The sequence below is a fragment of the Fundulus heteroclitus genome, chromosome 15 (genome assembly GCF_011125445.2).
Source record: "Fundulus heteroclitus isolate FHET01 chromosome 15, MU-UCD_Fhet_4.1, whole genome shotgun sequence".
Classification (NCBI taxonomy): Eukaryota; Metazoa; Chordata; class Actinopteri; order Cyprinodontiformes; family Fundulidae; genus Fundulus; species Fundulus heteroclitus.
The window spans coordinates 10084355-10108469 of record NC_046375.1 but is presented as its reverse complement, the minus strand read 5'-3'; the positions used below and the strand labels follow the sequence as shown (position 1 = coordinate 10108469).

General features: G+C 38.6%; 1 protein-coding gene across 1 annotated transcript; it reads left to right on the top strand.

Moving 5' to 3' along the window:
• Positions 1-571: 571 nt before the first annotated feature.
• Positions 572-23342, top strand: fndc1 (fibronectin type III domain containing 1; the record flags this gene model as incomplete). Its single annotated transcript, XM_036147338.1, is given in 19 exon segments — positions 572-817; positions 956-1054; positions 2205-2322; positions 2445-2632; positions 3046-3153; positions 4145-4333; positions 4430-6979; positions 7141-7256; positions 7349-7460; positions 7845-8177; positions 8816-8890; positions 9796-9954; positions 12408-12644; positions 17625-17733; positions 20727-20806; positions 21014-21043; positions 21817-21978; positions 22075-22197; positions 22566-23342. Coding segments are annotated over 19 exon segments (5150 nt in total), but the record flags the coding sequence as incomplete, so codon positions are not given.
• Between the last annotated feature and the right edge of the window lie 773 nt (positions 23343-24115).

The window sequence follows — 24115 nt, the reverse complement described above, 5'->3', positions numbered from 1 at the left end:
TCTGTGATGTTATCAAGGAGTTGGTTCTTTGTACCTCTGAGTTGGTTTTGCTGTTTTTATATCTCTCTTTGCAGGTGTTGAAGCAGACTTCGAGGACGTTATCTTGTACTATCGTTTTCCTCTTCTCTATTTTTGTCACCTTTTCTCCCTTTTAACATTTTGTCTGGTCTTTTTCTCTTCGTTTTCTTTTTTTTACCTTTCCATTTCTGTGTCCACTGAGATTAAAATAATCCCAAAATAATATCTAATAAAGATTTTACGCATATATATATATATATATATATATATATATATATATATATATATATATATATATATATATATATATATATAGCAGTAATGCTCCACTTGTGAAAGTAAATCCATTGGGCTCTCTTTGGTATAAATACAGTAATCCTTAATGCTACACTGCCAGACAGGACATGTAAAAAAACATTAAATATAGTCGCAGCAACCTCCTAAAGGTAAATTCAATTCAGGACTCTGGAAAGAAATGAATTATGTTAACTCAAAGACAAGAAGAACTCAAATGCACTTTGAGTTTCAATAGTTCATTATCATCCTTCGACAGGTTTTGTCAGGTCGTCACAAACCGCAGTCCGAAACAACTCTGCTACGGGGCGCAAAAGGAGGGTGGACAGAATGACTCAGCCCATGGACTTGGCCAACATCAGGACACACAGGAGGGCGCCTCAGTCCTCCTCAGGTCCGAGGCAACCTGAGAGAGCTTTGGCAGGAACCCCGCTGTTAGAAAGACGACGCCAACACCGAATCCAGCCTCAGGCTGACCAGAGAAACCGGCAAACGCTAAAACTCAGTAAGAGGACCTACATTTTCTGAAACTGATAACAAATTGTTTTGTTTTTTTTCTTTGCTAAATAAAATCATTATTGGGCTATCTTTAGTGTCCATAGTGTAAACCCTGGCCGTGCCTGGTATCCTTTTCTATTCATAGCATCTGAGTCCGTTCATGTGGTGTCACTGCAGGCACAGAAGGCCCATGGCCAGAGTTTACCCAACAACAGAGCAGCTACAGCCAAAACCTCCCCACCAGGTACCAGATTAAGTTTATTACAAAGCTATACAAAAGTAGCATGAACTTCTTTGCCTTTTGTCACATTACAACCACCAACCTTCATGTAATTTATTAGGACTATATGTGATACACCAAAACCAAGGCTACGTTCACACTGCAGGTCTAAATGCTCAATTCAGATTTTTTGGTGAAATCAGATTTTTTTTGCGTGGTTGTTCAAATTTCCAAATATATGCAACTTGTATGTGATCTCCTGTGTGAACTGAATTTATACAATTTAAGTGTCCCGCATGCGCAGTTGAGGACGCAATGACGTCACACGTAGCAAGCGTGCTCAGTGTTTGCGGAAGTAAACATGGATTATAATGGTGGCGCACATTTTGCGATCTTAAATTTATTTTCTAACTGGAGCGTTATCTCCATTGACTGCTCTCCTCATTATTGTCCGCCATGGGTGTCGTTTTTCTTCACGCTTCTGCAGAGCAGGATGCAGAATAGTGGCGTTTATCAATGACGTACAGGTCGGATAAATACGACCTGGCCGTACAGACACAGGTCGCATTTGAAAAGATCAGATACGTATCAGATTCAGGACCACATATCCAAGTGGCCTGAGTCGCATTTGAAAAAATCTGATCTGTGTTGTTCAGACTGACATGAAAAGATTAGATCCAGATCGCATATGGGCAAAAAAAATCACAATTGGGTCACTTCAGGCTGCAGTGTGAATGCAGCCGACGTTGTGTAGCCTTTAGCAGGTTTTCCTTCAAGAGTGCCCTGCAATTAGTTCCATAGAACTTCCTGTTTACTTTCTACAACATCCCTGTCTCTGTTGAAAGAATGCATCCCTAGCATGATACTGTAATTATTTTTATTCCCTACACATTATTTTTCAAATATAGGCCAAGTTTAATTTTGTCCGATCTGGGCAAAGAGCCTTCTTCCAGACTGGTGCTGTGTCACCTGCAGTCAAACAGGAGTTCTTCCAGCATATCTTTCAACATAGGCTTTCCTCTTGCTATGCTTCCTTAAAGACCAAATTTGTGCACACACACACACACACACACACAAGTTATTGGAATACTTTTGTAAGACAAATAAATCATCATAAAGTTTGCTTGCACTTTAAAAAGGTTTGTGTTCATATTTGAGAAACTGTGTTGTTCAGAGCCCCCTGAATATGAGGCCCGGGACATCAGTGTCAGGGTCATGTCTCCAAAGTCAGTCCTCATCTCCTGGGTTGACCCTGCAGTCGAAATGGGGAAAGTTGACCCCGAGGCATCCAGGTAGGCTTTTGAAAAGTGTACGTTGCTGCATGTATTCTTTGTTTTTTTAATGAGAGAATGTGCTGAAAAGAACCCTAAAACTGGTCATTGTAATAAAGCATTTTCATGTACTCTTAAATTAGATCATACACAGTCAGGTTCAGGGAGAAGGGGGAGTCAGCACGCTGGGAGTACAAGGAAAGCACCCAGAGGAGAATGATGATAGACACCCTGTCTGCTGACGGCATGTACGAGTTCTCTGTCAGGATCTCTCAGGGAGAAAAACAGGGCAAATGGAGCGTTTCAGTCTTTCAAAGGACTCCTGAGTCGGGTATGTATTGTTTTTTGCTAAAAAAAATACCCTATTAACCCTCCACTCCTTTTTTCTTCACGCCACACCTCATCACAATCACCGCCTATAAGTCTCTGGTGATAGATCTTTCTGGCTGCAGCTCTGTAAGGGTTGGAGCAGTTGTGCTATGTCACAGGAGCTCCTGAGTTGTGGTTCACTGCAATGTCAGAATTTACTGCCTGGCTTCCAGTTCAGATCTGCATCTGCGGCTCCATACAAACTGCCATGGGACATTTTCTGTCAGTATATGGCAGCTGTATTTTGTTCAGTTGAAGCAATACCTTTTTCACACACTCTAATAACCCGTGTTGACCATTCATACTTCATCTTCCTTCTGCTTTTTCGCAGCTGATCTTTTTCTACGTTCAGTTTTATTGTCCATTCCTTTGCAGCACCATCTGGGCCACCGGAAAGTTTTGAAGTAAAGCCACTAAGAGGGAAAGGAACTGCTGTGATTGCAACTTGGGAACCTCCAGAAGAAACAAATGGAAGGATAAGAGGTGAGGCCTTGAAGAGAAAGGCCAAATTACATCATCTAGCATCACCGCTACACTTTAGCATTACATTTAAAGCCTTGGGGGCCATTAAGGAAAATAGTGAATTTAAAAGTTTCATCAAGTGAGAATTTTGTAAATACTTACAAACAGATGCACGTCATGTAACCAGTTATCAAGCCTGCAGACATCAGATTGGGATTTTCTTACAAATCTGTTTTAGTAAGGTTGACAATGATGCCTGACAAAACAATACTATAAAAATTATTCTAGTTAGTTGTGATGGTAGACCATTTGTAACAGATAAAATGCCTTTTTAATTTAACATTTTTTCCATTTTTCTTTACCGTTTAGTTGTTACAATAACAGGGAATAGATAAATTGGGCTTTTACCAAAAGATCTATACATGCTTTAAGATTTATGCGTAGAAAAACAAGAAATTATGCAAACAAATATTTTTTGCTGTATTATTAGACTTAGACTTAGACAACTCTATTTGTCATTTTGTATGCACAGAGTGCGTACAGAACGAATTTACGTTTGCATAAATAACAGGATAAGGTGCAGCGGTGATTTTTGTAATCAGTTGAAATGTAAAAAATCTCAACAGTTTAAACAATGCAGGGAAAACAGACGTTGTGCGATTTTACAGTGTACAGGTGAGTATTATCAAAAACTGTGTAGTTTACGAATGTGGTACAGAGTCCATTTGTGGCTTCAGCATGAATGGACTTTTATTAACAATACAATTATTTGAATTAGTCAACACTGTTTCACTTTCAAGTCACATAATTACAAATAAACCAAAAATTTGTGCGACTTGTGTTTTGATGTATGTTCATAAGAATAATCTTGTTCTACCTGCAGTCGCCTAAACTGTTCATTGAGCTGATCAGTTTCCTCACAAGGCTGGAAACTCATTTTGTTCTGGAGTTTGAATTTTGATGTACCTTTTTAAAATTTCCACCTGAATATTCATGTTTTACCCCCACACAGAGTACATTCTGTCTTATGTCCCTGCCATGAACCCATTTCGGACGAAAAGTGTAACATACAGTGGGGGGACCACCACGGCTACTATTGATGGCTTGACACCAGGAGAGCGTTACATTTTCAGGATCAGAGCCACCAACAGAAGAGGAGCTGGACCCCAAAGCAAGGCCTTGAATGTTGCCATGCCACGGTGTAAACACATTTGACTGTACATAGTATATGCATGCATTTATCCATGAAAATCACACATCATAACTCCTCCATCTTTTTTACTTTTGTCTCTGCCAGCCAGCAGCACTTTGTCTTCACATTCAAAACCCAAGGACAGCAAGGACACTGGTCACACTACAGTCAAACAGGATATCGACCCACAGCCCACAAAGGTGCCAGAGGATCCAGTTACAACCCCTAAGCCACACAATACAAACAGACGTCATCGTCCACTTTCCCAGACGCGCTCCTTTCACAGCGTCTTCTCTACTATCAGGGGCTCTGTCAGGAATCCAGTAAACAGAGGCTCGACACGAGTGGCAGAGAGAGAACAAGAAGAACAAAAAAATGACAAAATACCCACAACTTCATCTCCTGTGATAGAAACAACTACAGTTGTGCCAGAGACCAAAGAACTGGACAACAATGTTTCCCCTCTATCTGAGGAGGAAGTTGATTATAACGAAGAGCTCCTGTCTACCGAAACACCCAGCCTGAAGGTTTTGACACCCTCCCCAACCAAGCCTGTGTATAAGTATCCTTATCGACCAAACAGGAGGCCAATCAAGATCAGGGTCCATAAAAAGACTGGATCTAATAATAGTTCTTCTTTGTCATCCACTGGTTTAACTTCCTCCTCTTCAACTTCCTCCTCATCATCCTTTGCTGCTTCTTCAGCTTCCTCCTCGTCTAAGAACACATTTATTTCTTCCTCCAGATTACCATCATCATCACATGCAGAATCTTCAATAATGGCTTCCTCAGATATTCAAGAGTCAGCACAAAGTCGAATGGACAATATAGGCTCTACAAATCATGAGACCAAAAATATAGACAAAATACCTGAACCAACTTCATCTAGAGACAGTTTAAAACTAGGGAAACCTTCGATTACTGTCAGTTCACAGGAGACAGAGTCTACATTGCCAGGTACCACGGCAGAGCGCAGAGGTAATGCTGGCTTTCGTCTTGGTTCAAGATATAATTTTGGTCGACGACAGCCCGGATCTGTGCTTCGAGGGAATTTGACTCGATTGCCTAATGGCTATAAACCAGCTGTGACCACTCATTTAAATATACCAGGCCAAAGTCAGAGACAAGTGTCATCAAACACACATAGCTCAGAAAAAGAACTGTCTTCGTTAAAAGAAAGAAGCCAGAACCATGAAACATCAAGTCCTTCCAGTCCAAAATTTCCCAAGTCAACTTTAGGAAGCTCATTGGACCACCAAACGGCATCAGATATACCCGTTTTTGATAAATCAAAGGTCTCATCAGAGTCAAGGTCTCATGATTCTAAAGTTTTGCAAGGCAGTCATGCATCCACATCACAAAGTAGTCCAAGCCACAATTTGAATGTAGGTTCTTCTCGATCCACTTCGCAAACACAACCTTCAACTTCACAAGGCAACAGAAATTCACAGGGTTCAAACACATCGTTTACTCAAGACACTTCTTCCAGTAAGAAAACTGATGACATCAATTACAACAATAGAAAGGATATAGAAGACACTGCTAAGGAGTCAACTTTAAACTCCAGAGCTCACACCACAAAGGAAATTAGGAAAGAAGAAATACAAATCGAAAGTACTAATAAAAAACCTGTGGTTTCTCGCACAAGAATTAGCTCTTCATTTGCTGAACGATTCCCTTGGCTAGCAGATCGCTATCCAGGCAAGTTCACCTCAGGTTTGGGGACTCCATCTTCCAGAAAGGATGCCAGGACGCCCACCAGGGTGTCATCATCTGTTGGTGCTGACAGACCACTCTTAAAAGAGACACAGACTAGGGTTTCTGGGGCTGCAGGTGCTTCAGGAGTTTCTCTAAAGCAAGAGCCTATTGAAGATCTCAAGACCACATCCAGACCCGATTCTATAAAGAATGGTGTTGTGATGAGCGCTGTGAAACCTCATTTGCCCAATCAACATGCAGCAACAAGTGACACTAGAAATCCAACTAGGATGCCTTCCTCTGAAACTTTAACTTCTTCAGATTCTGGCTCCTCCTCACTTAAGAAATCAAGTGGGCTCAGAGACTCCAGTGAGGCCATCCATAAAGAAATATCTAAGACTGAGGATAAGAGGGACAATGTTGATACAATTAGTACAGAGAGAAATAGGAAGCTTTCAGACCCAACAGCTGCCCAGACAAATCCTGCATCTCCATCTGTACACAAAAATGCAGACAACAATGAGAGTGTGGCTACGAGAGAAAGTTTGTCCAGGACGAGGCCTGGCACATCTTCTGGAATAAGTCCAAGTATTCGTCGTCCTGGCGTAGCAATGAATGGGAGAGTACGGTCTCCTCTACTAGCTAACAGACAGCTTGGTGGATCAAGGCTTACTGTCACACCACAGCTAGTGCAGAACTCTCGACTTGGTGCGTCAACATTAAACTCATCTCCAACTTCTTCCTTAAACATGCCCAAGCCAGTCCTTACCTCTACCAGTGACGCTGATAGTGGTGCTCCTGTGAAAAAGACTGAACTAATTGGAGGAAACACTCATTCCACCTCGTCTTTACCTTCATCCAGAGACAGCTTTAAGAACCATGGGGTTAGGACGCGATATCCCATAATTGGCAGGAAACCAAACAATGGAGGACGGTTCAAGCCTGGCAATGGAAATGGTAAAGTCTTTTGGTATGTGCATGTGCTTAAAAGCTGCAAATAAATACTGTTTTGCCCTAAATTTATTGGAACCTCCTTGAACTAAACGTTTATTTTTAAATGAAAATATGTTAGACTACTATAGTTACTGTAAGCTCTGCCTTAAATGTTTGACTGGTAGGTAAAAATGGAAAGCCCAATCTGACGGCAACAAATAAAAAAGACACCGCTCCTTCTCATGGAAGCAGTAAGGCCGTTGGACACAAGTTCATCACTGGGCCTGATGGGACCAGATGGGTAACAAACCTTTATGAACTTATTGAAGTTGCATTCCCGAACCTGGTATAAATCAAATGTAAACCAATGTAAAAAATGTATTTTCTGGGCAGGTGGTTGACCTGGAGAAAGGTGTTCTCATGAACCAAGACGGACAAGTTCTTCAGGACTCTCAAGGCAAACCCAAGAGAGTTGTCCTTGGAGAGGATGGACGCACCATTTTTGGTAATACAATCTATATGTTACTTATTTGCCATTTACCATATAAAGACGCAATGCGCAAGTTCCAGAGTTTTTGCACAAGTCTTCCCCCTCTGGTGACAAGTTGAAATGTCACCAGTGTTGTGCACGTGCAAGGGAGAAGAGGAAAAGCATCTCCCGCTGTGATTGCACAGGTTTTTATTTAGAGATGCAATGTCTTCTGAGGTAAGAAAGTTACAATATTGAAGTTAGCACATGTTCTCTTACTTTCGATTACGGCAGAGACTCAAAAATGAATGCTGAACAATGGTAAATTGGCATTTCCAGAGTTCTAAATTTGATCCACTTTATTCATTTAAAATCTATAACAAATAAATTCCTCTCTTCTACCCTATCACATGTCACTAGACCATATGGGCAGCCCCCTCGTAAGCCAGGAAGGTATTGCTTTGTTTGGACATGGCAGAGAGAGCCAGCCTGTGGTCAACCCCAAAGAAAAGGTTTTCATGGTTGGAGGAAAACCCGTTCTTGGTTTGGATGTGCCTCTTCCCAGAACTTCCACCACCACCACTACTTCGGCTCCCACTACCACCTTAGAACCAACCACCACAGATTGGACTACAGAGGATTATAGCACTGCACTTCCCTACCCAACTTGTCCACCGGGAACCTTTGCCAAAACCGATCAATTTGGATATCCAGCTCTTGATCCAGATGGAATTTTGGACTGTTATCCCGAAGGTGAGAACATTGCAGTTTCACTCACAAGTGATAATAATTGAGACTTTGTTGTTGTATAAGTGAAATATCACATTCACACTGACACCATTGTTTAGTTAACAAGCTCTCCTCTGATAGGAAGCTGACTTAATCACCTAAATAATACACAAAGAAATATGATCTCACTCAGTTGAATTTGAAAACATCTATGCCAAGACTTTGAATACTTCCTGTCTGTATCCACAGAGTCTCATAACTGTGTGCATTTCTGTGTGATCTGGTGTGTGTATAACAGATCCGTGTCCTTCCAAGTAAGACCACAGAAACCACATGTAAGGGTCTGCATGTGGGAGCTGGCTGCAGTCACAGTACTGGCTGGTTAAACACTCTACAATCTGTCAGCTGCACATTGTCATTGGTGTTACAATACGCCAACAAACACGCATAAACATACAACAGGATATTCTTGTTATTTACTGCAGACAGAAATGAGAATCTGTAAATAATTGGAGTCTGGTTTGATTAAAACGGACACAATTAAACCACATATAAACAAATTAAATAATAAAGGAGGACTTATTTCATTGTCATTATGTTGGTTCATGAACTTTAAATGAATTGTGAGATTTATGCTGCAGCTTGTTCTACTTTTCTGACAGAGGAATCCTCAGGGATGGAAATGGACCCTATGCTTACAGTGGCCATGGTGCCTGATGCTTTAGGTCTTGAGAAAGGTATTGGCTGAGTTTGGCTTCGGACGAATCTACCACAGGGCTATGATTGACTAATTGCACTGCAAGATCATTGTTTGTTGACACCGTTCTGTTTTATTTACTCGCCAGCTTTTCCCTACAACTCAACTTTGCTGTCCTTGCCTGCAGTCTTCATTTTGTTTCTTTTTGTTTGTGAATGTGTTTGCTGCTTGCTCTAAGTTCATTTACTCTGGTCTTGGAACACATCCATTATAGCATGCTTTCAATCTTTTATTCCAAAAATCTCCCACAATACTAAGCTAAAGGGAATGTCCTTGCTTATAATTTCAGTCTATGTAGTTGCTGTGTCAACACTGTGTTGTTATATAATGGATAAACCCTGGCTTCAGCCAAACAGCATGCTGATTGAAAACCTGCAGGGACTGGTTTGTGTGAGCACTTTACTTGGTTGCGTGAGGGAATTAGTCGCTTATAGTATATTTTTTTCTGTTTTGGGTTTGCCACAAAAGTCTCACTGAGTTCTAAAATATTTTCTTAGCATTTTCTGGCCGTGGCACTGTGCTGGTCAGCATGTATGCGGACTATTATGTAATGCCGCAGCGCACTGGTGCAGCCAAGGACCGACACTGGGATGAATGAGGACAAAGCCTATTAAGTTTCATCCACTGAATCATTACACATTTGTTTGGTTTGGAGACTTGTGAAACAGTCCTTGAGACACGCATGGAAAATATGGGAAGCAAAAATACAGCCTTAGACGTTGATTACAAGCAAAGCAAGCTCACACATCTGTCTACAATTAATTAAACTCATTGGCCACTTGCATTTATCAGTCATTATGAAGATTACAAAAAATAAATGTTCAGTTAGGGAATAAATATTGTAAATCTGTTCATTAATTGATCGTTTACATGTATGATTCCTAGATGAACTATTGGTGCAGACCACCTTACCACCAACTACCACTACCATTCCCACAACTACTACCACTACTACAGCGATCCCAGCTACACAGCCACAGGCCAGGCTGCCCAACAGAGGTCCTTTATCGGAGTTCGATATCAGCGGGAAGAAGCGCTTCACAGGTACTCAAAGATTTACAACTGAGTCCATCACCAAAAATGCACTCACCAGCGACTATATCAGATACACGGGTAAATTATTTGTCAACACTAATAGCAAATCTGTTAATCACATGATGGCAACTCCATAAATTAAAGCCTCTAGATGTGGTGAAGGTGACTTAACTGAATTTAAAATTCAGGATCAGAATTCAGAAGAATGAGCATTCAAGTGGCTTAACATGGCATGATTATTGGTGCCGGATGAGGTGGTCAGAGTATTTCAGAAACTGCTGCTCAATGGCATTTCAACATATAACCATCTTTCTGGTTTACATGGAATGGTCAGAAATACAATCGTGGGTGGCAATTGTGTAGACAAAAATCCCTCATTGATAACAGAGGTCTGAGAAGAATCTGGAGACTGGTTCAAGATGGCAAAAAGGCAACAATCACTCAAGAAACTACTTATTACAACCAAGGATTGCAGAGTACAATTTCTAATAGCACAACAAATTAAATATTGCAGATTATGTCCATCCATTTATGAGCACAGTGTATCAATCTTCCTATAACTACTTTAATAAGCCACACCATGCCACAAAGCCCAAAAAAGCCTCATCTAAACTGGTTTTATGAACTGGTTTTAGCCTGCAAACTTGCTGCAACTACAAGATCATGTCAGTATAGACTCCCAAAACTCTGAGGGAGGTTTCCAGCACCATACTGGATCTATGCCTTGAAGTGTTAACATGGTTCTAAAGATCAAAAGGAGTCCAATCCGGTAATAGCAAGTTGTCCCCAATAAGGTGTCTGGTTAAAGTAAAGGTTTAATTACTTTTTACATTTTTGCTCATAATTTTACTCTCTTTGAATGTTCCGTTACCTGAAAGAATACTCTATGCATTTACATGCCAATAAAAAGATCTAGATCTAGATCTAGGTTTGCAAGGAATGCAAAATGTGCAGAAGAAAACAGATATCTGCTCCAGCCACAAGCCATTAAATAAGCAAATAGTTGTGCCCAGTTAGGCATAAGTTTCAAACCCTGAATTTATGTTTTCAGCATGAATACTCTTGATTACCATCTTAACAAACAATAATAAAGATTTACAATGTTAAAAATGCAGACAGTCCCATTTTTTTTTCAATGAAAATAAATCTATTATCCATCCAACACTTATTGATAGTATTTCCTAAGTGACTGTGCCACCTAGGGAATGACTTAGGAAATAATTACACTAATTACTTTAAAGTCATTTCTTTTTAGCTCTAAGTGTGCATGTGCAGATGTGTTTCCGGGTCTAAATACTTCTACATTGAGTGCTGTTACATTAAGAACGTCCATCATTTGAACTCAATCTTGGGAAAAGAAGCCAATATACCACGTCTGTTGACCGTAGTTGTGTAAATTGCGCAAACCTGAGAAAACACTTGTGAAGTGAAAGAAACTGTTGTGCAACTGTTTTTATTGTCTCTGTAACTTTCATCGGTCATTAAATTGACTTTGACTTTTGAAATTGCAGCAACATCCAGCAACTTTAGTGGGGTGACGAGACATCTGGTTGTCATAAAGTGTTTTACAGATTTTGATCCATCAGAGACAAGGTTTATCACACTGGATGCAGATAAGTCCACTGTGATGTGAACTTTTACAGTACATTATTCTTGAGTAATGGCTCGACTTTTCACTTACAGACAGATTAAATGGATGCTGTCACTCTCGTTTATGTTCATATTTGGTAGGAACCATTTAAATATGGACATTTATGACCATGTCTTTCCAAATATATCAAACCCTGGCTTAACTGCTCCAAAAGCAAAATACAATGATGCAACAATGCTCAGCACTAACTGTTTTATAAATATGCACTCACATTACCATGTGAAATCTATTATTCTTCCACATTAAAAATGGAAGTGCCTGGCCTCAGCACTGGGAGATGAGTCTGTTGGCTCAATGGGGAGACTATATTAGCTTAATATATTTAGGTCCAATTCAACAGCTTGCCAGTCCACTGACATATTTTAGAATAATGTGTCCAACAGAGACATCCGGAGACTCCCCATTCTTGGTTTGTCTGAACAACTTTTACTCCAGAACCGCTTGGGAGAAAAAATATAATCATTCTCTGAAGCTGCACAAACTAGCTTTAGCTCATGTTTGGTAAATTACACCAAAACTATGTTTTAAAATATGTTTGCCATCATTTGTTTGATGGCATTTGAGCTATTGTTTACTCATTTCAGAAACAAAAGAAGCTAATGTGTCCTTTCAAGTGATACAAATTATTGTTGTACTTTTTAAACGGTTACCTATTTTAAACAGTTTTTTAGCCAGACTTTGCAGTATAAGCTATTGTGTCTTACTGTGCATTCCCCTGAACATGATATGTCCCTTTAAGAAATTTAATTTTAATAACATATCCAATTTCATCATGCCAAATTGAAATAAATAACCATGTTTTGGCCCTCAGCTCCTCATGTGAACTACATCCAGAAGGACCCTGGTGCACCTTGCTCTTTAACGGAGGCTCTGGAGTACCTTCAGGTAGATGTCCTCGAAAACTTAATGGAGAAGGAAAGCATGGCAGTCAACCAAAACCAACCTCCAAAACACAAACCTCAAAACTTGACAGTGGTCGCCATGGAGGGCTGTCACTCTTTTATCATCCTGGATTGGGCCAGACCTCTGAAAGATGACATGGTGTCAGGTAAGGAATTATTTTCCAGAACAGACTGCGCTCACTACTTGCTCAAGTACTCCTGTCACTTTAAATGATAAAAACAAAAGCAATGTCGACTTGGAATCAGTGGCCTCACCAGTGAGGCAGCTATTTGCACCAAACATTAGCTTTTTTTGCTCATACATAATTATTATATATTAATAAAGGTTAAAAATCTAGCATAAAATGTCTGTTTTAATGCACATCACTGTAGAAAGGTGTGTATTAGTGTCAAAACATTATTTCTAAGTGGGTTTTTTAATTAGCATTTTGTTTGGTAAATCTCAAAGGTCACTGCCAAGACAAACAGCTATTTGTATTTAAGATGATATATCTTAATGGAGTTCCCAATCATTCAGCTGCTGGTTGGTGCCATGCTGAATAATGGTGAGGTGGAGACAAATCCAAGCTGCAAAATATGGACCACAGCCATTGGTGCATGTCCCCTATTCCTTGGCATTACTGGCTCTAAAAGAATCAATGTAGTCCTTTCTATGTCCCTGTTTAAGAGGCCAAATACAGTAATTTTCTTTAAAATGTCTGGATGTTTAACTGATGTATTTACTTTATACTTTATTTTAGTTAACACAATTAATACACATCTAATCAAATAGGGTAATTAAAATGATCAAGTTGAATAAATGAATGAATAACAGGCAAAATTAGACAGACCAAGGCCATATTATGCCAGTTTCTAATAACTACAAACAATTTACTAAATAAACATAAAAAAATATTGTGGCTTTAAACTTATTAAACTCTGTTTAGAATACAGTAAATAAAAATAAAGTTTCCAATATACTCTATCATCTATTTAGAAAGGAGGCAGGGCTGTCTACTGAGTTAAAGGGAGCAGGATTGTTCATGTAGTTGTACTAATAATATACCATTACCTTATATACCATTATACCTCACCACACTGTCGTATAGTTCAACTTAAAACCTGTCTTTGGTTTCAAATCACAAACTGGCTTTGGGTAGTTCATGTTAACAATGGGCCTGTTGTCATCCCAGTAAAATCAAATAGACAGCTAAATAACATTATCCTGTTGTCCTATTACGCACTGTTCTGAGTTACTTAATGTTTAATAAATAACGTTCGGTCTGTTAGGTATTATCCGGTGAATATCACCCCAAACAGCTGATATTAGTACAATAGTTGAAAGGGTGATTCGACTACTGGCATTCTTTTAACAGCAAACTGCACACAAATAGAACAAATTAGTGACAACTTCTCTTCAAGGTCAAGAATTTATTAACAGAAATAAAAATGAACATCCAGAGAACACCACTCTGTAATGCTGTTTATCTGAATTAACACTGTTTTTCATTCAACAAATCCTCTCTACTAGGCAAGTGAAGCTTACCTAAAACTACTAAGCAAACTTAAGATAAAAAGAAGCTAAGGAACTATGTACACACAAAAGAAACAAAAGACAAAATAGTTGAAAACCATCATCAGAATGATTCAGTGAATCCTGGTTCACTGCAGATCTAAGTTAGAGAACTAACGTTCATCTTAAAGAATGTGAAAGTAGATCATATTAGCTTGACTAATTTAGAACATTTGATGTGTTTCAATACATTCACAATGCAAACCCTGAGTCAAACAAAACATTCTTTGAGAAAATAACATTTTGAAGAATGATTTGATCAGTAAAATAAATAACTTTTAGGACACTTGATTTTTGATGCAATTATTCCTTTGTGACTCTAGGGGCACTGCAGTGATTGGTCGCTTGATGAATTAATCCTAAAGTTATACAAACACCATTAAATCAACATTAATGTACCATATTAATGCAGTAATAATGCTCATGGCATTATTGAACGATGGTGGAGCGAAAGGAAAACAAGCATTATGTTTAAAACAAACCATAGTTGCGTTGACTCTGTGGTAGCACTAATTCTATTCAATTCAATTCAATTTTATTTATATAGTGCCAATTCATGAAACATGTCATCTCAAGGCACTTTACAAAGTCAAATTCAATCATATTATACAGATTGGGTCAGATTATACAGATTGCTCCAAAATTTCCTATATAAGTGAACCAGTTGATTGCATCAAATTCCTGACAAGCAGCATTCACTCCTGGAGAAGCGTAGAACCACAGGGAGAGTCGTCTGCATGTCCATGGCTTTGCAGCAATCCCTCATATTGAATACGCATGAAGCGACAGTGTTATCTGGGATATGCTAGCGAACTTTCGGCGCAAATTTATTTGCCACCTATTTGGTGGTAATGAGCGGACAACACAAGCATTAATATCCCATCAATGTATAAAACCCTTCTGGAAATAAAGTTTGTTAAATAGGTAAAAACATGTCAGCAAAGCTTGGTTTCCATAATGCTAATCTGTAACCTCCAGGGCCTTTTACTAAGTCAAACCTTCAAACAAAACAGTAAAATCATTTTGAATAAAACATTTGACTTTCCCTGCCCAACTCTGCCAAGCCTCTGGGTCAGTTCGGTTCACTTTGGGGCATCCAGTTGGAAGCACTTGAAGCAGGGTGAAGGCTGGTTGTCTGAGCAGTGAGCAGGCGGCTGTGAGGAGGAGACGGTTCAAACTCCTTCATGCGGGTCTCAGGTCTGCAGGGCTGCAGCATGTGGAGATCTGTTTCATGACAGTCGTCTTTTCGAGTTCCGATGTTGGAAAAGGGCTAGGATGTACTCAGCTTGACCGACCATGTTTGTAGGTCTCTCCAGAGCAGGTGTCCCTCCAATGCTGCTGTTGAGGAACAGCTTGGGAAGAGAGCGTTTGTCCTTGGACAGTGTGTTTTATACATTGGCTTCCTGCTGTTAGAGGCAGTCCCTTGGGGCCTGTAAAACTCTCAAATTTCTTTATGGCTTACAATTCAGACAGATTTTTCCTCATGGCTTGATTGCACAATAGTCCCATGTATTCATCATTTTTGTATGCTTCTATATTTCATAAAGCAGGGGTCTTCAATTAAAATTTAGAAAGGTCTTTATGGGTGCCCTTTATCCCAACAGAGATTATATAACATAACATTATTTAACTTTGTTAGTATTTTATTCATCTAATTGTTTGTCCTAGAAGAAAATTCAAATTTGGCTTTGAACGCATGTAATGCTATCCATCCTCAGGCATCCAGAGATTTTATTCTTTTTTTCCTCTTCTGTAAAAAAACTATTTATATTGAGATTCAATATGTATTTCTATTTGTCTTTTAGGGATAAGCGTGTCAGAAAATGGATGGATGGATATTTGTCTTTTAATATATTTATACGTAAAGAGAGCAAAGTGGAATCAAAGTCAGATTGCTTATTTGTGAGCATAAACTTGCCAATCAAAGTGGATTCTGATTGTGAGATCTGCTCCCTAAAGGTCTATCTGTGCACAAGCCTGCTGTTAAATGTCAGTAGAGCACAATGCATTTTGAAAACACGTCTACTTGCAAAATTCTAAAATGTCAGTGCTGCTGTGGAGCTCATCCCTCTGACCTTGTCACATCAGTTTATATTTATCTATGAAGCTCCACATGTGAGCTTTTACTCTTAGGAAAAGACCCAATAAATAAATGAATCCCAATGTACAATAAAATCTAACATGCTTCATCAGCTTCTTCTCTACCGTGGTTTAGCAAATATGTTTAACATGTTTTTAGCCGTTGCTCATGACTCACATCGAGGAGCTGGTTCCAGAAATGTTCCGTGAAAAAGGAAACGGCTCTTAACAAACACATGCAAAGTGGTCGCTTTACTCCTACTGTTTCACATGGAAAATCAAAGATGTTCTGACCTGGAATATGACATATGGAAAGTATGTAACAAAGACAAATCTGGCGAAAACAGGGGACTGTAGAAGGCGTGGTGAGCTATCAGGATAGCAGTCCGGCCACACAGAGGAGCAGAGTGTTTCCTTTGGCAGACGAACACAGGCTGCTGTGGACGACTTCATCCTCTAATGTGTAAAACAGATAGATGGTGTGCTGGTACTCGTGTTTTCTACCTCCATTTTTTTTTTTTTTGTACTTCCTCTCTCTGCCAATTAAACTTTGCATGTAAACAGCTTGATGCTCATTAAAATGATGTACAGTGCTGTGAAAAGGCTTATCTTTCCCTAAAATCACAACCACGAAGTTGAATGTATTTTAGGTCTGTTGTGAGTTCATGAGATAGTAATGCAATATTGTAAAGTGGAATGGAAAAGGATTCATGGTCTTGAAAATTTCTTGCAAAATAACAACAACAATAATAGTAGTAATAACAATAATAGTAATAATAATAATAAAGTGTAATGGTGTATTGTGCATTTGTATTCCCTGTTATAATTCGGAATATAGTGAAACCAACTAGTCCAACCTTGTCATATACATAGTAATAATCATTCTCTAAATGTTTAAAGTCTTGTCATGTTTGAAAATCCACTACCTTTTCCTGTCTGTCTGTGATACTGGGGATATACGTCTTGCATGGTGCAAAGAGATCGATGACCAACGCAGGATGCCTCATTAAAAGTTGTCCTTAATACATATGTAGATCAGAGACGGAATGAAAATCTGTAAGAAGAAAAACAAAGTCACTGGTATTTCCCGTCTGCACAGAGAGCACCCAGCTGTTTTGGTGCAACTCCAGTGAAAACAGAAGGAAAATTTAAAGCGTCCAACAGAAACAGTAGGTAGTTTAATGTGCGGCAGAGCCGGTTGCCTCATTTTTCAAGAGAATAACTAAGGGCCGCGTGACTTGAAGAAAGTGAGTTGAATTTAGTGGGTTCTCGGTGTAGCCAAGCAAGACAGGAAACTTTACAATTCTTATTTAAAGAGCCCCGCGAGTCTTTTTTTTTTTTAGGGGTTTTAGCATGATATAATAGAATTTTTACCTTTCATTCAGTTTTTCTATGACTGGTTTCAAATGAAATCTGAGTATCCCGTTAAAACAAAAAGTGTAATTTCAGGGTTTTGACTAAAAGCGTTACAATTAGTTTTGCTTTCCTGCTTCAGGCTACATGGTCCACAGTGCTTCCTATGATGACGTCCTCAACAATAGGTGGTCTGCCAGAGTCTCCACTGGGACCCACCTGCCTGTGGAAAATCTCAAGCCTAACTCCAGGTAACATATGTGATGGTGTGTGTTTGTGCTCCTGCTCAATTTATGCATATTTGCTAGGTTCATGTCTAGTGTTCAAGTAATTTAAAGAACAACCTCACACTGGGGAGACATAAAGAGAAGAACCAGATTTTAAAGAGATTTGCTCGGATCTGAGATTCTTTGCAATGAAAGCTGATCTTTGTGTGGTTCTTTCCAGCGTTTCATAAAAAGGCATGTATGTCAAACCAGATTCATACTGTACGGAGCAGATTGCTAGCTGGAACCCTCTAAAGCTGAGAAAAGCCTTCTCAGACTAAAGTAAATTGGGTAAATGGAGGCGGGCAAAGAAACAGATTTAAACCTAATGTGACACGTGGCTGTAAAACCGTGTTGAGAGCTCAGAAAACTTTGTGGAAAGTCAACACAGTGCTTATTATCCAGCACTCACTAACAGCAGACCCCAGCTGTTTCTGGTGTTAGAGTTTGCAAAACCTCGTTTCACTGTTTTCACAATACAATAATGGAAATATAAACCTAGAGGAGCTGCCGTTGGATAGTCAGAGCCCATCTCAGGTTGCATGAAAGTCCTGAGCAGATTTTCATTTAAGGGTCCACTCTGGCGGCCGAGAGCAAAGCGCTGAGAGCTGCAGGTTTTCCAAATATGGTTGTAGCCAATCAGAGAGAAGTCGACTAGGTAGAGCTGCATGCCATTAATGTTCCCAACCCTTTTACTGAGGAGGGACATTTGGCCTGACTAAACAACAAGCTGACATTTTTTTTATGAAATGCGGTGGATAACTTACATATGCAGCAATATAAACTGCAAGAAATATATATTATTATTATTATTATTACATTATGACATTACTTTATACAGTGATGTACGGTCATCATGGCACCTTTAAGGACAATACATCAAACGAATAACGGGAAATTCTGAGTAATACATAAAGAGACAGGCATAAAAACATAAATTTAAAATTAAAAATGCTAAAAAAATGGATGGATGGATGGATGGATGGATGACAGTTTTTATCTTGTGTTATTTTACAAAGAACAAAACAGCATGCCCAATAAATACTAATCGTAGAGGATGTTTATTCTACATGTTTTCTTTGAATAGTCTTGCTACTGAAAAGTGCTGTATAAATAAACTCACCTTGCCTTAAGTCTATGTAATAAAATTACATAGACTTCTTTTTAAAGTCACATCATACCCAAAATATTTACATGTAATATTTTAGCAGCAGTTTGAATTATTTCTGCTATGTAATTTCAAATGAAAGCAATTAGATCATATCAGTTTGTTTTAAATGATTTCTAAATACCATGATACTATGAAACTGGGTCATTTTCACTTATTATTGTTCCATTAGAAGCTCATTTTGCCCATGCCAATAATTAAATTGACTGTGGGGCAAATTATGTTTTTCTTTCCAATTTTAGCAATTACTTCATGCTATTTATTAAATGGATATCTCTTGATGGGTAATCATTGATAATTTTTGTTTGCCTTGTTGTTGTTTTTTGTTGGCTCTTATTTAAAAACTGCAAATGTTTCAGCAACATGGCTTAAGCACATTATTTATAGTGTATACTAATACATTCATGCAATTTTACTTAAAAGACTTCATAGTTAATTATTGTTGTTTTTTATAGTAAAGCCAAATTTAAAATATATCCATGTCCTGAGCCAAGCCTATTCCTACATACCGGTTTGGTTCTCCCCAAACACCTGCAACCAAGCACTGCAGGAGTATTACACACGTTTTCAAGCTGGGTTTTCCTCCCTGGCAGCTCCTTTATACCAAAGATCATGTTGTGTTTTCTTTAAAAGCTCAAACGCTCCCTTTGGTTGCCAGAAGAATTCAACCACAACAGTATTACACCTCCCTGCATGGAAAATTTCTACTTTTCACAGGACTGAGTAAATAGTTAAATGATAAATGAACCACACTTATATTGTGTTATTTTAGACTCCTCTAAGTTCTGCAGAGCATTTTACAATGTTTTTTTTTCTCTCTCTCACAGATACCATAAAACAGATATGAATACCTTGATTCCAAGTTTTATTTTTACTCTTGTGGTACAGCTGCGATAGATAATTGGATGGATATGTTCATAAAATCTGTTCACGAGAAGATAAATATGCAATTATTTTGTCACACTGAATGTAGCCCTAACGTTAACTTTAAATGGCAGGGTTGTATTAGTGTAGCATTTTGCACTCTGCCTCGCATTTACCGTTTCTTGCTTTAGCCTCTTACATGACATCATCTCTCAGCAGCTGCCTTGCTTTATTGTCTCTTGCTCTCTGAAATATTTTGGTCAGTGTCGTCATATGGACGTAGTGATTGGATCCAGGCTTGTGGTTGCATGTGATGAAACTCTCCGGGTAGAAAGCGATGGACCATGCGGGCCTTTCAGAGTCAAGAAAAGGGGAAAAAAAACGTTGATGCACAAATCAGTCATTTGCAGTGGAAAAGTTCTCAAGCTCTTTTTAGGTATCAGCGTTTTCACTGTGACAGGACTTTATAATTCTTCTTCCACCCAGAGACAGAGTGTGCTCAGCGCACGAGTTTGTTTTGCCCTTTGGCAAAAAAATGTGTGACATACACTAAAGCTCTCAGTCAGAAATGTCTCCATTGAATACGTTCTCCATTTTTCCATCCGCTCTCAACAATTAAAAATCTATTTCACTGCTTCACTTTTTCCACATGAATGAATTTTCTTCTGTCTTTTATTCTCATCCTCCACAATTCTCTGTTGAGTTAATCTCTGCAAATGTTTCTTTTTCACCCTCAATCACCCTTTACTCAGCTCCCGCGTCCCTAGGCTCCTTTCTGCAAACAGCTTCTTTGCAGCGCTTTAAGCCTTTGAATCAGACTGACTATAGCATGCCAAGTCATCTGCTGCACTCATTATCTTTTCCAGTCATAACAAATCTGGAAGAATGACACTGGAGCCACTAAATCCCTCATTAAATCTCAGCATTGTGCTCTCCTTGAACGCAGGTACTACTTCAAAGTGCAGGCCAAGAATGTTTTCGGTTTGGGACCCTTCAGCGAAACACTCACCTATGTCACTGAGTCAGGTATGTCTGCAGAAATAAACGTTGAGAAGCCTTTTTTTATTAGAGCTAAGAGGTCCAGACAGCCTTTTATATATTTTTGTAACATACAATAATCAAAATGCAACATGTAAGCATGAATGTGGAGTTTAGGGATTCATTTCCATATTTATTTTAGTATTTAATATTCTTTTTTTTTTTCAAATGAATTTTTTACATTCCTCCTTTCAGATGATCCTCTTCTCATTGCCAGGCCACCTGGTAAGTCTGCTGACTGATAATACATTTCTAAAGTAGGAGCAACATGCAACAACACATTCATTTTTAACGTTTTCTTAAAGCATGTCAAGGAAGATTTTCTGTATTTTAACTGTGTTAGATGAAGAGATGTGAACTTATATATGGATATATCAAAAGTAAAATTTGGGGGAAAAAAAGAGTTTAACCTACTAGGAAAGTGCATAATAAAGTAGAAATTAGAAAACTGTAGTGCAGAAATGCCAAAGACATCTTTCAGTCATTAGGTATATTTTCCACTTTAGGAAACTTTTCCTGGAACCAGGGCCAGTTTTAAAATTATTATTTATTTTTCTACTGCATCGACCAGTGTAAAACAGATTGCTTAGACAGAAATTCAAATTTAACCTATTCGATTTCCACAAGCCACACCGGCAGTAGAATGACACATGGCACCAAGCCCAGGGGTGACCGTGGGCTAAGGGTAATTGAATTCAAAGCGATTAAAGGTTCAGCTGGATTAAAAGTAGCATGTTGGACACGGACTTTTAAATGGTAAAAGTGTAAAAAAAACAAAAACAAATTACAAGGTTTATATAGTAAAGTGGAGCATGTAAGAATTTTAGTTTTGTGACAACTTTCTTCAACGCATTGTATCGGTTTTCTGTACACATGAACAATCTGTAAATTTACGAAATCGGCACTAATGGGTATTAAAACAAAGCTATCCTGTAATTTGTAAGATAAAAATATGACACAACTAATTAACTCCTCTTCTGTTATTTCCATTTCGTGAGGCGGAGAGCCAATCTGGATTCCTTTTACCTTCAAGTATAACCCAGTCCACAGCAGCTGTAAGGGCAGTCAGTATGTCAAACGGACTTGGTATAAAAAGTTTGTGGGTGTCGTTCTGTGCAATTCTCTACGCTACAAGATCTTCATGGGAGACGGTCTGAGAGGTAATGCATCACAAAAAAACTGTGCTATACTTTTTTTTTTTTTTAAATAAAAAAACCTTTTACCCTTCCAGTAATGCTCCCCTATCTTTCCCCCAGAGCCTTTCTACAGTATAGGAGACACAATGGGCCAAGGTGAAGACCACTGCCAGTTTGTTGACTCCCACAGAGACGGAAGAACAGGGCCAGCTTACCTCTCAGAAAATCTGCCCTCAGCACAAGGTAAACAAAAACAGCTGGGCACATGGTTTGTGACTGTTCTGATTTGTGTTTTTGTGCATTGCAGTCTGACTATAAATAGATCTACTGAAGGCCAGAAGAATAAATTTTTATTGAGGCAAGGCACGCCAACGCAAAACAAAGTCTGAATGAAAACTTGCTTTGTATTGGTAGCCTAAAAAAAATCATTGTGTATAAATAGACAGTTATGTAAAACCATTAGTGGATATCTTCTGCATGTTGTTAAAAATCAAAACATATATGTGTATTGTTGTGTTCTTTTTGTTTTGTTTTTTTTTTTGCACCAAAGCTTATTTTTGATTTGAGGGTCCAATGATATTCAGGTCTTTGGTAAAACTTCTGTATTACAGGATATTACCGCGCCTACAGACAGGAGCCAGTTACCTTTGGAGTCATTGGCCGGCGTACGTCTCATCCATTCGTTGGCTGGTATGAATGCGGCGTTCCTATCCCAGGAAAGTGGTAACTCTGCTTGAAGAGGACACATTTGCTATGAAGGGCAGCAGCTCTGCATCCTCCTGCAGGCTCTCCCACCTGCTCGTCTTCTCCGTTGAAAACAGACTTTTGCCTACAAGCACAAAGACACCACTACAAATGTTATACTGCTTCAAAGAAAGAAAACAGTACTTCTACACAGCTAAATACAGTATATACCATTACAATGCACTTTTTATGTAAAGCAGTCTGTATATGATGAAAAAAAAAGCTTTCTCTTGCTTAGCCTAACTATTATTACAACGTGTTCTTGGATTATTAACTGACAGGTCCTTGCCCAGTGTTATTTATCTCATTAATAACAAGCCCACACGAGGTGAATCCAGTGACACTGGACCAGAATAGAAACTGCAGGATAAACTGTACAGGTGAGGACTAGAGATGTGTATAGGTCTGTTCATTTTCATCTATGGTATTTGTAATGCATATTGTTATGACTTTTTTTTCGTTTCCATTCATGTTCCACACCCATCATACTGTTTTCAATACCCCATTTGTACTCTCTTTGAATTTTTTAATACTGCAATGTAAGTTTTATCTGTATACGGAGAAAGAATAAAAGACTAAATATGTGCTCAGGAAATGTGAGGGGTTGAATAAAGGTGCTATTAAAAACAACTGCAATCCAAAAACATTCAGTCATATTATGCTTCCCCCGCTGCTCACAAACATTGCCCACCTCTACTTTTATATGGAGGACAGACCGAAAATTAATATGAAAGCAGAAATAGAAGCAGAAAAACAAAGGGTCCAATTAATAAACTAATACACTAAAAATGTACCAATTAGTTGAAAAAAGTTAAAATAAATTCACATTTATTATGTCACTCATTGAAATATCCAGTTTATTTACTTTCCCACATTTATGATTTAATCGGCGTTGACATTATTTATTCAAGGATTTGATTTTAATTTTACTTGGGTTTTTTTTTTCATGTTGCGTTTAAGCCTCTTTTATTTCCCCCTTGAATTTTATTACATTGGAATTCCAACAAGACTTTTTATTTCCATGTGTTCTTTGTACATTTTCTTGCTCATTTTTTCCCTTTACTTATGCATTTCTGCATCATTAAGCAGATAAGGTGGGTTGTCCTTTGTTGGGCCAGCTCCTCTGCTATTGGTCAATCAAAAAAAAAAAAAAAAAAAAAAAGGAGCATGAGCTGTGTGCAGATTGATTGCGCTTGCACTCCCTCTGTTTAGCAGACGAAGTAGTAAGTAATTATGAAGGGAATGGTTCATACATTTCTGTATGGATAAAATCTAGAGAAATGCACATTGTTTTCAGCTTGTATTGCTGACGGTGGTTAGCTGGGTGACTTAGCACAACAAATCTCTTTGGGTTTGTAGATTTTTAGTGTTTAAAGCCAATATTGGTGCCATGCCTATAAAGCATATTAAAAGTCAC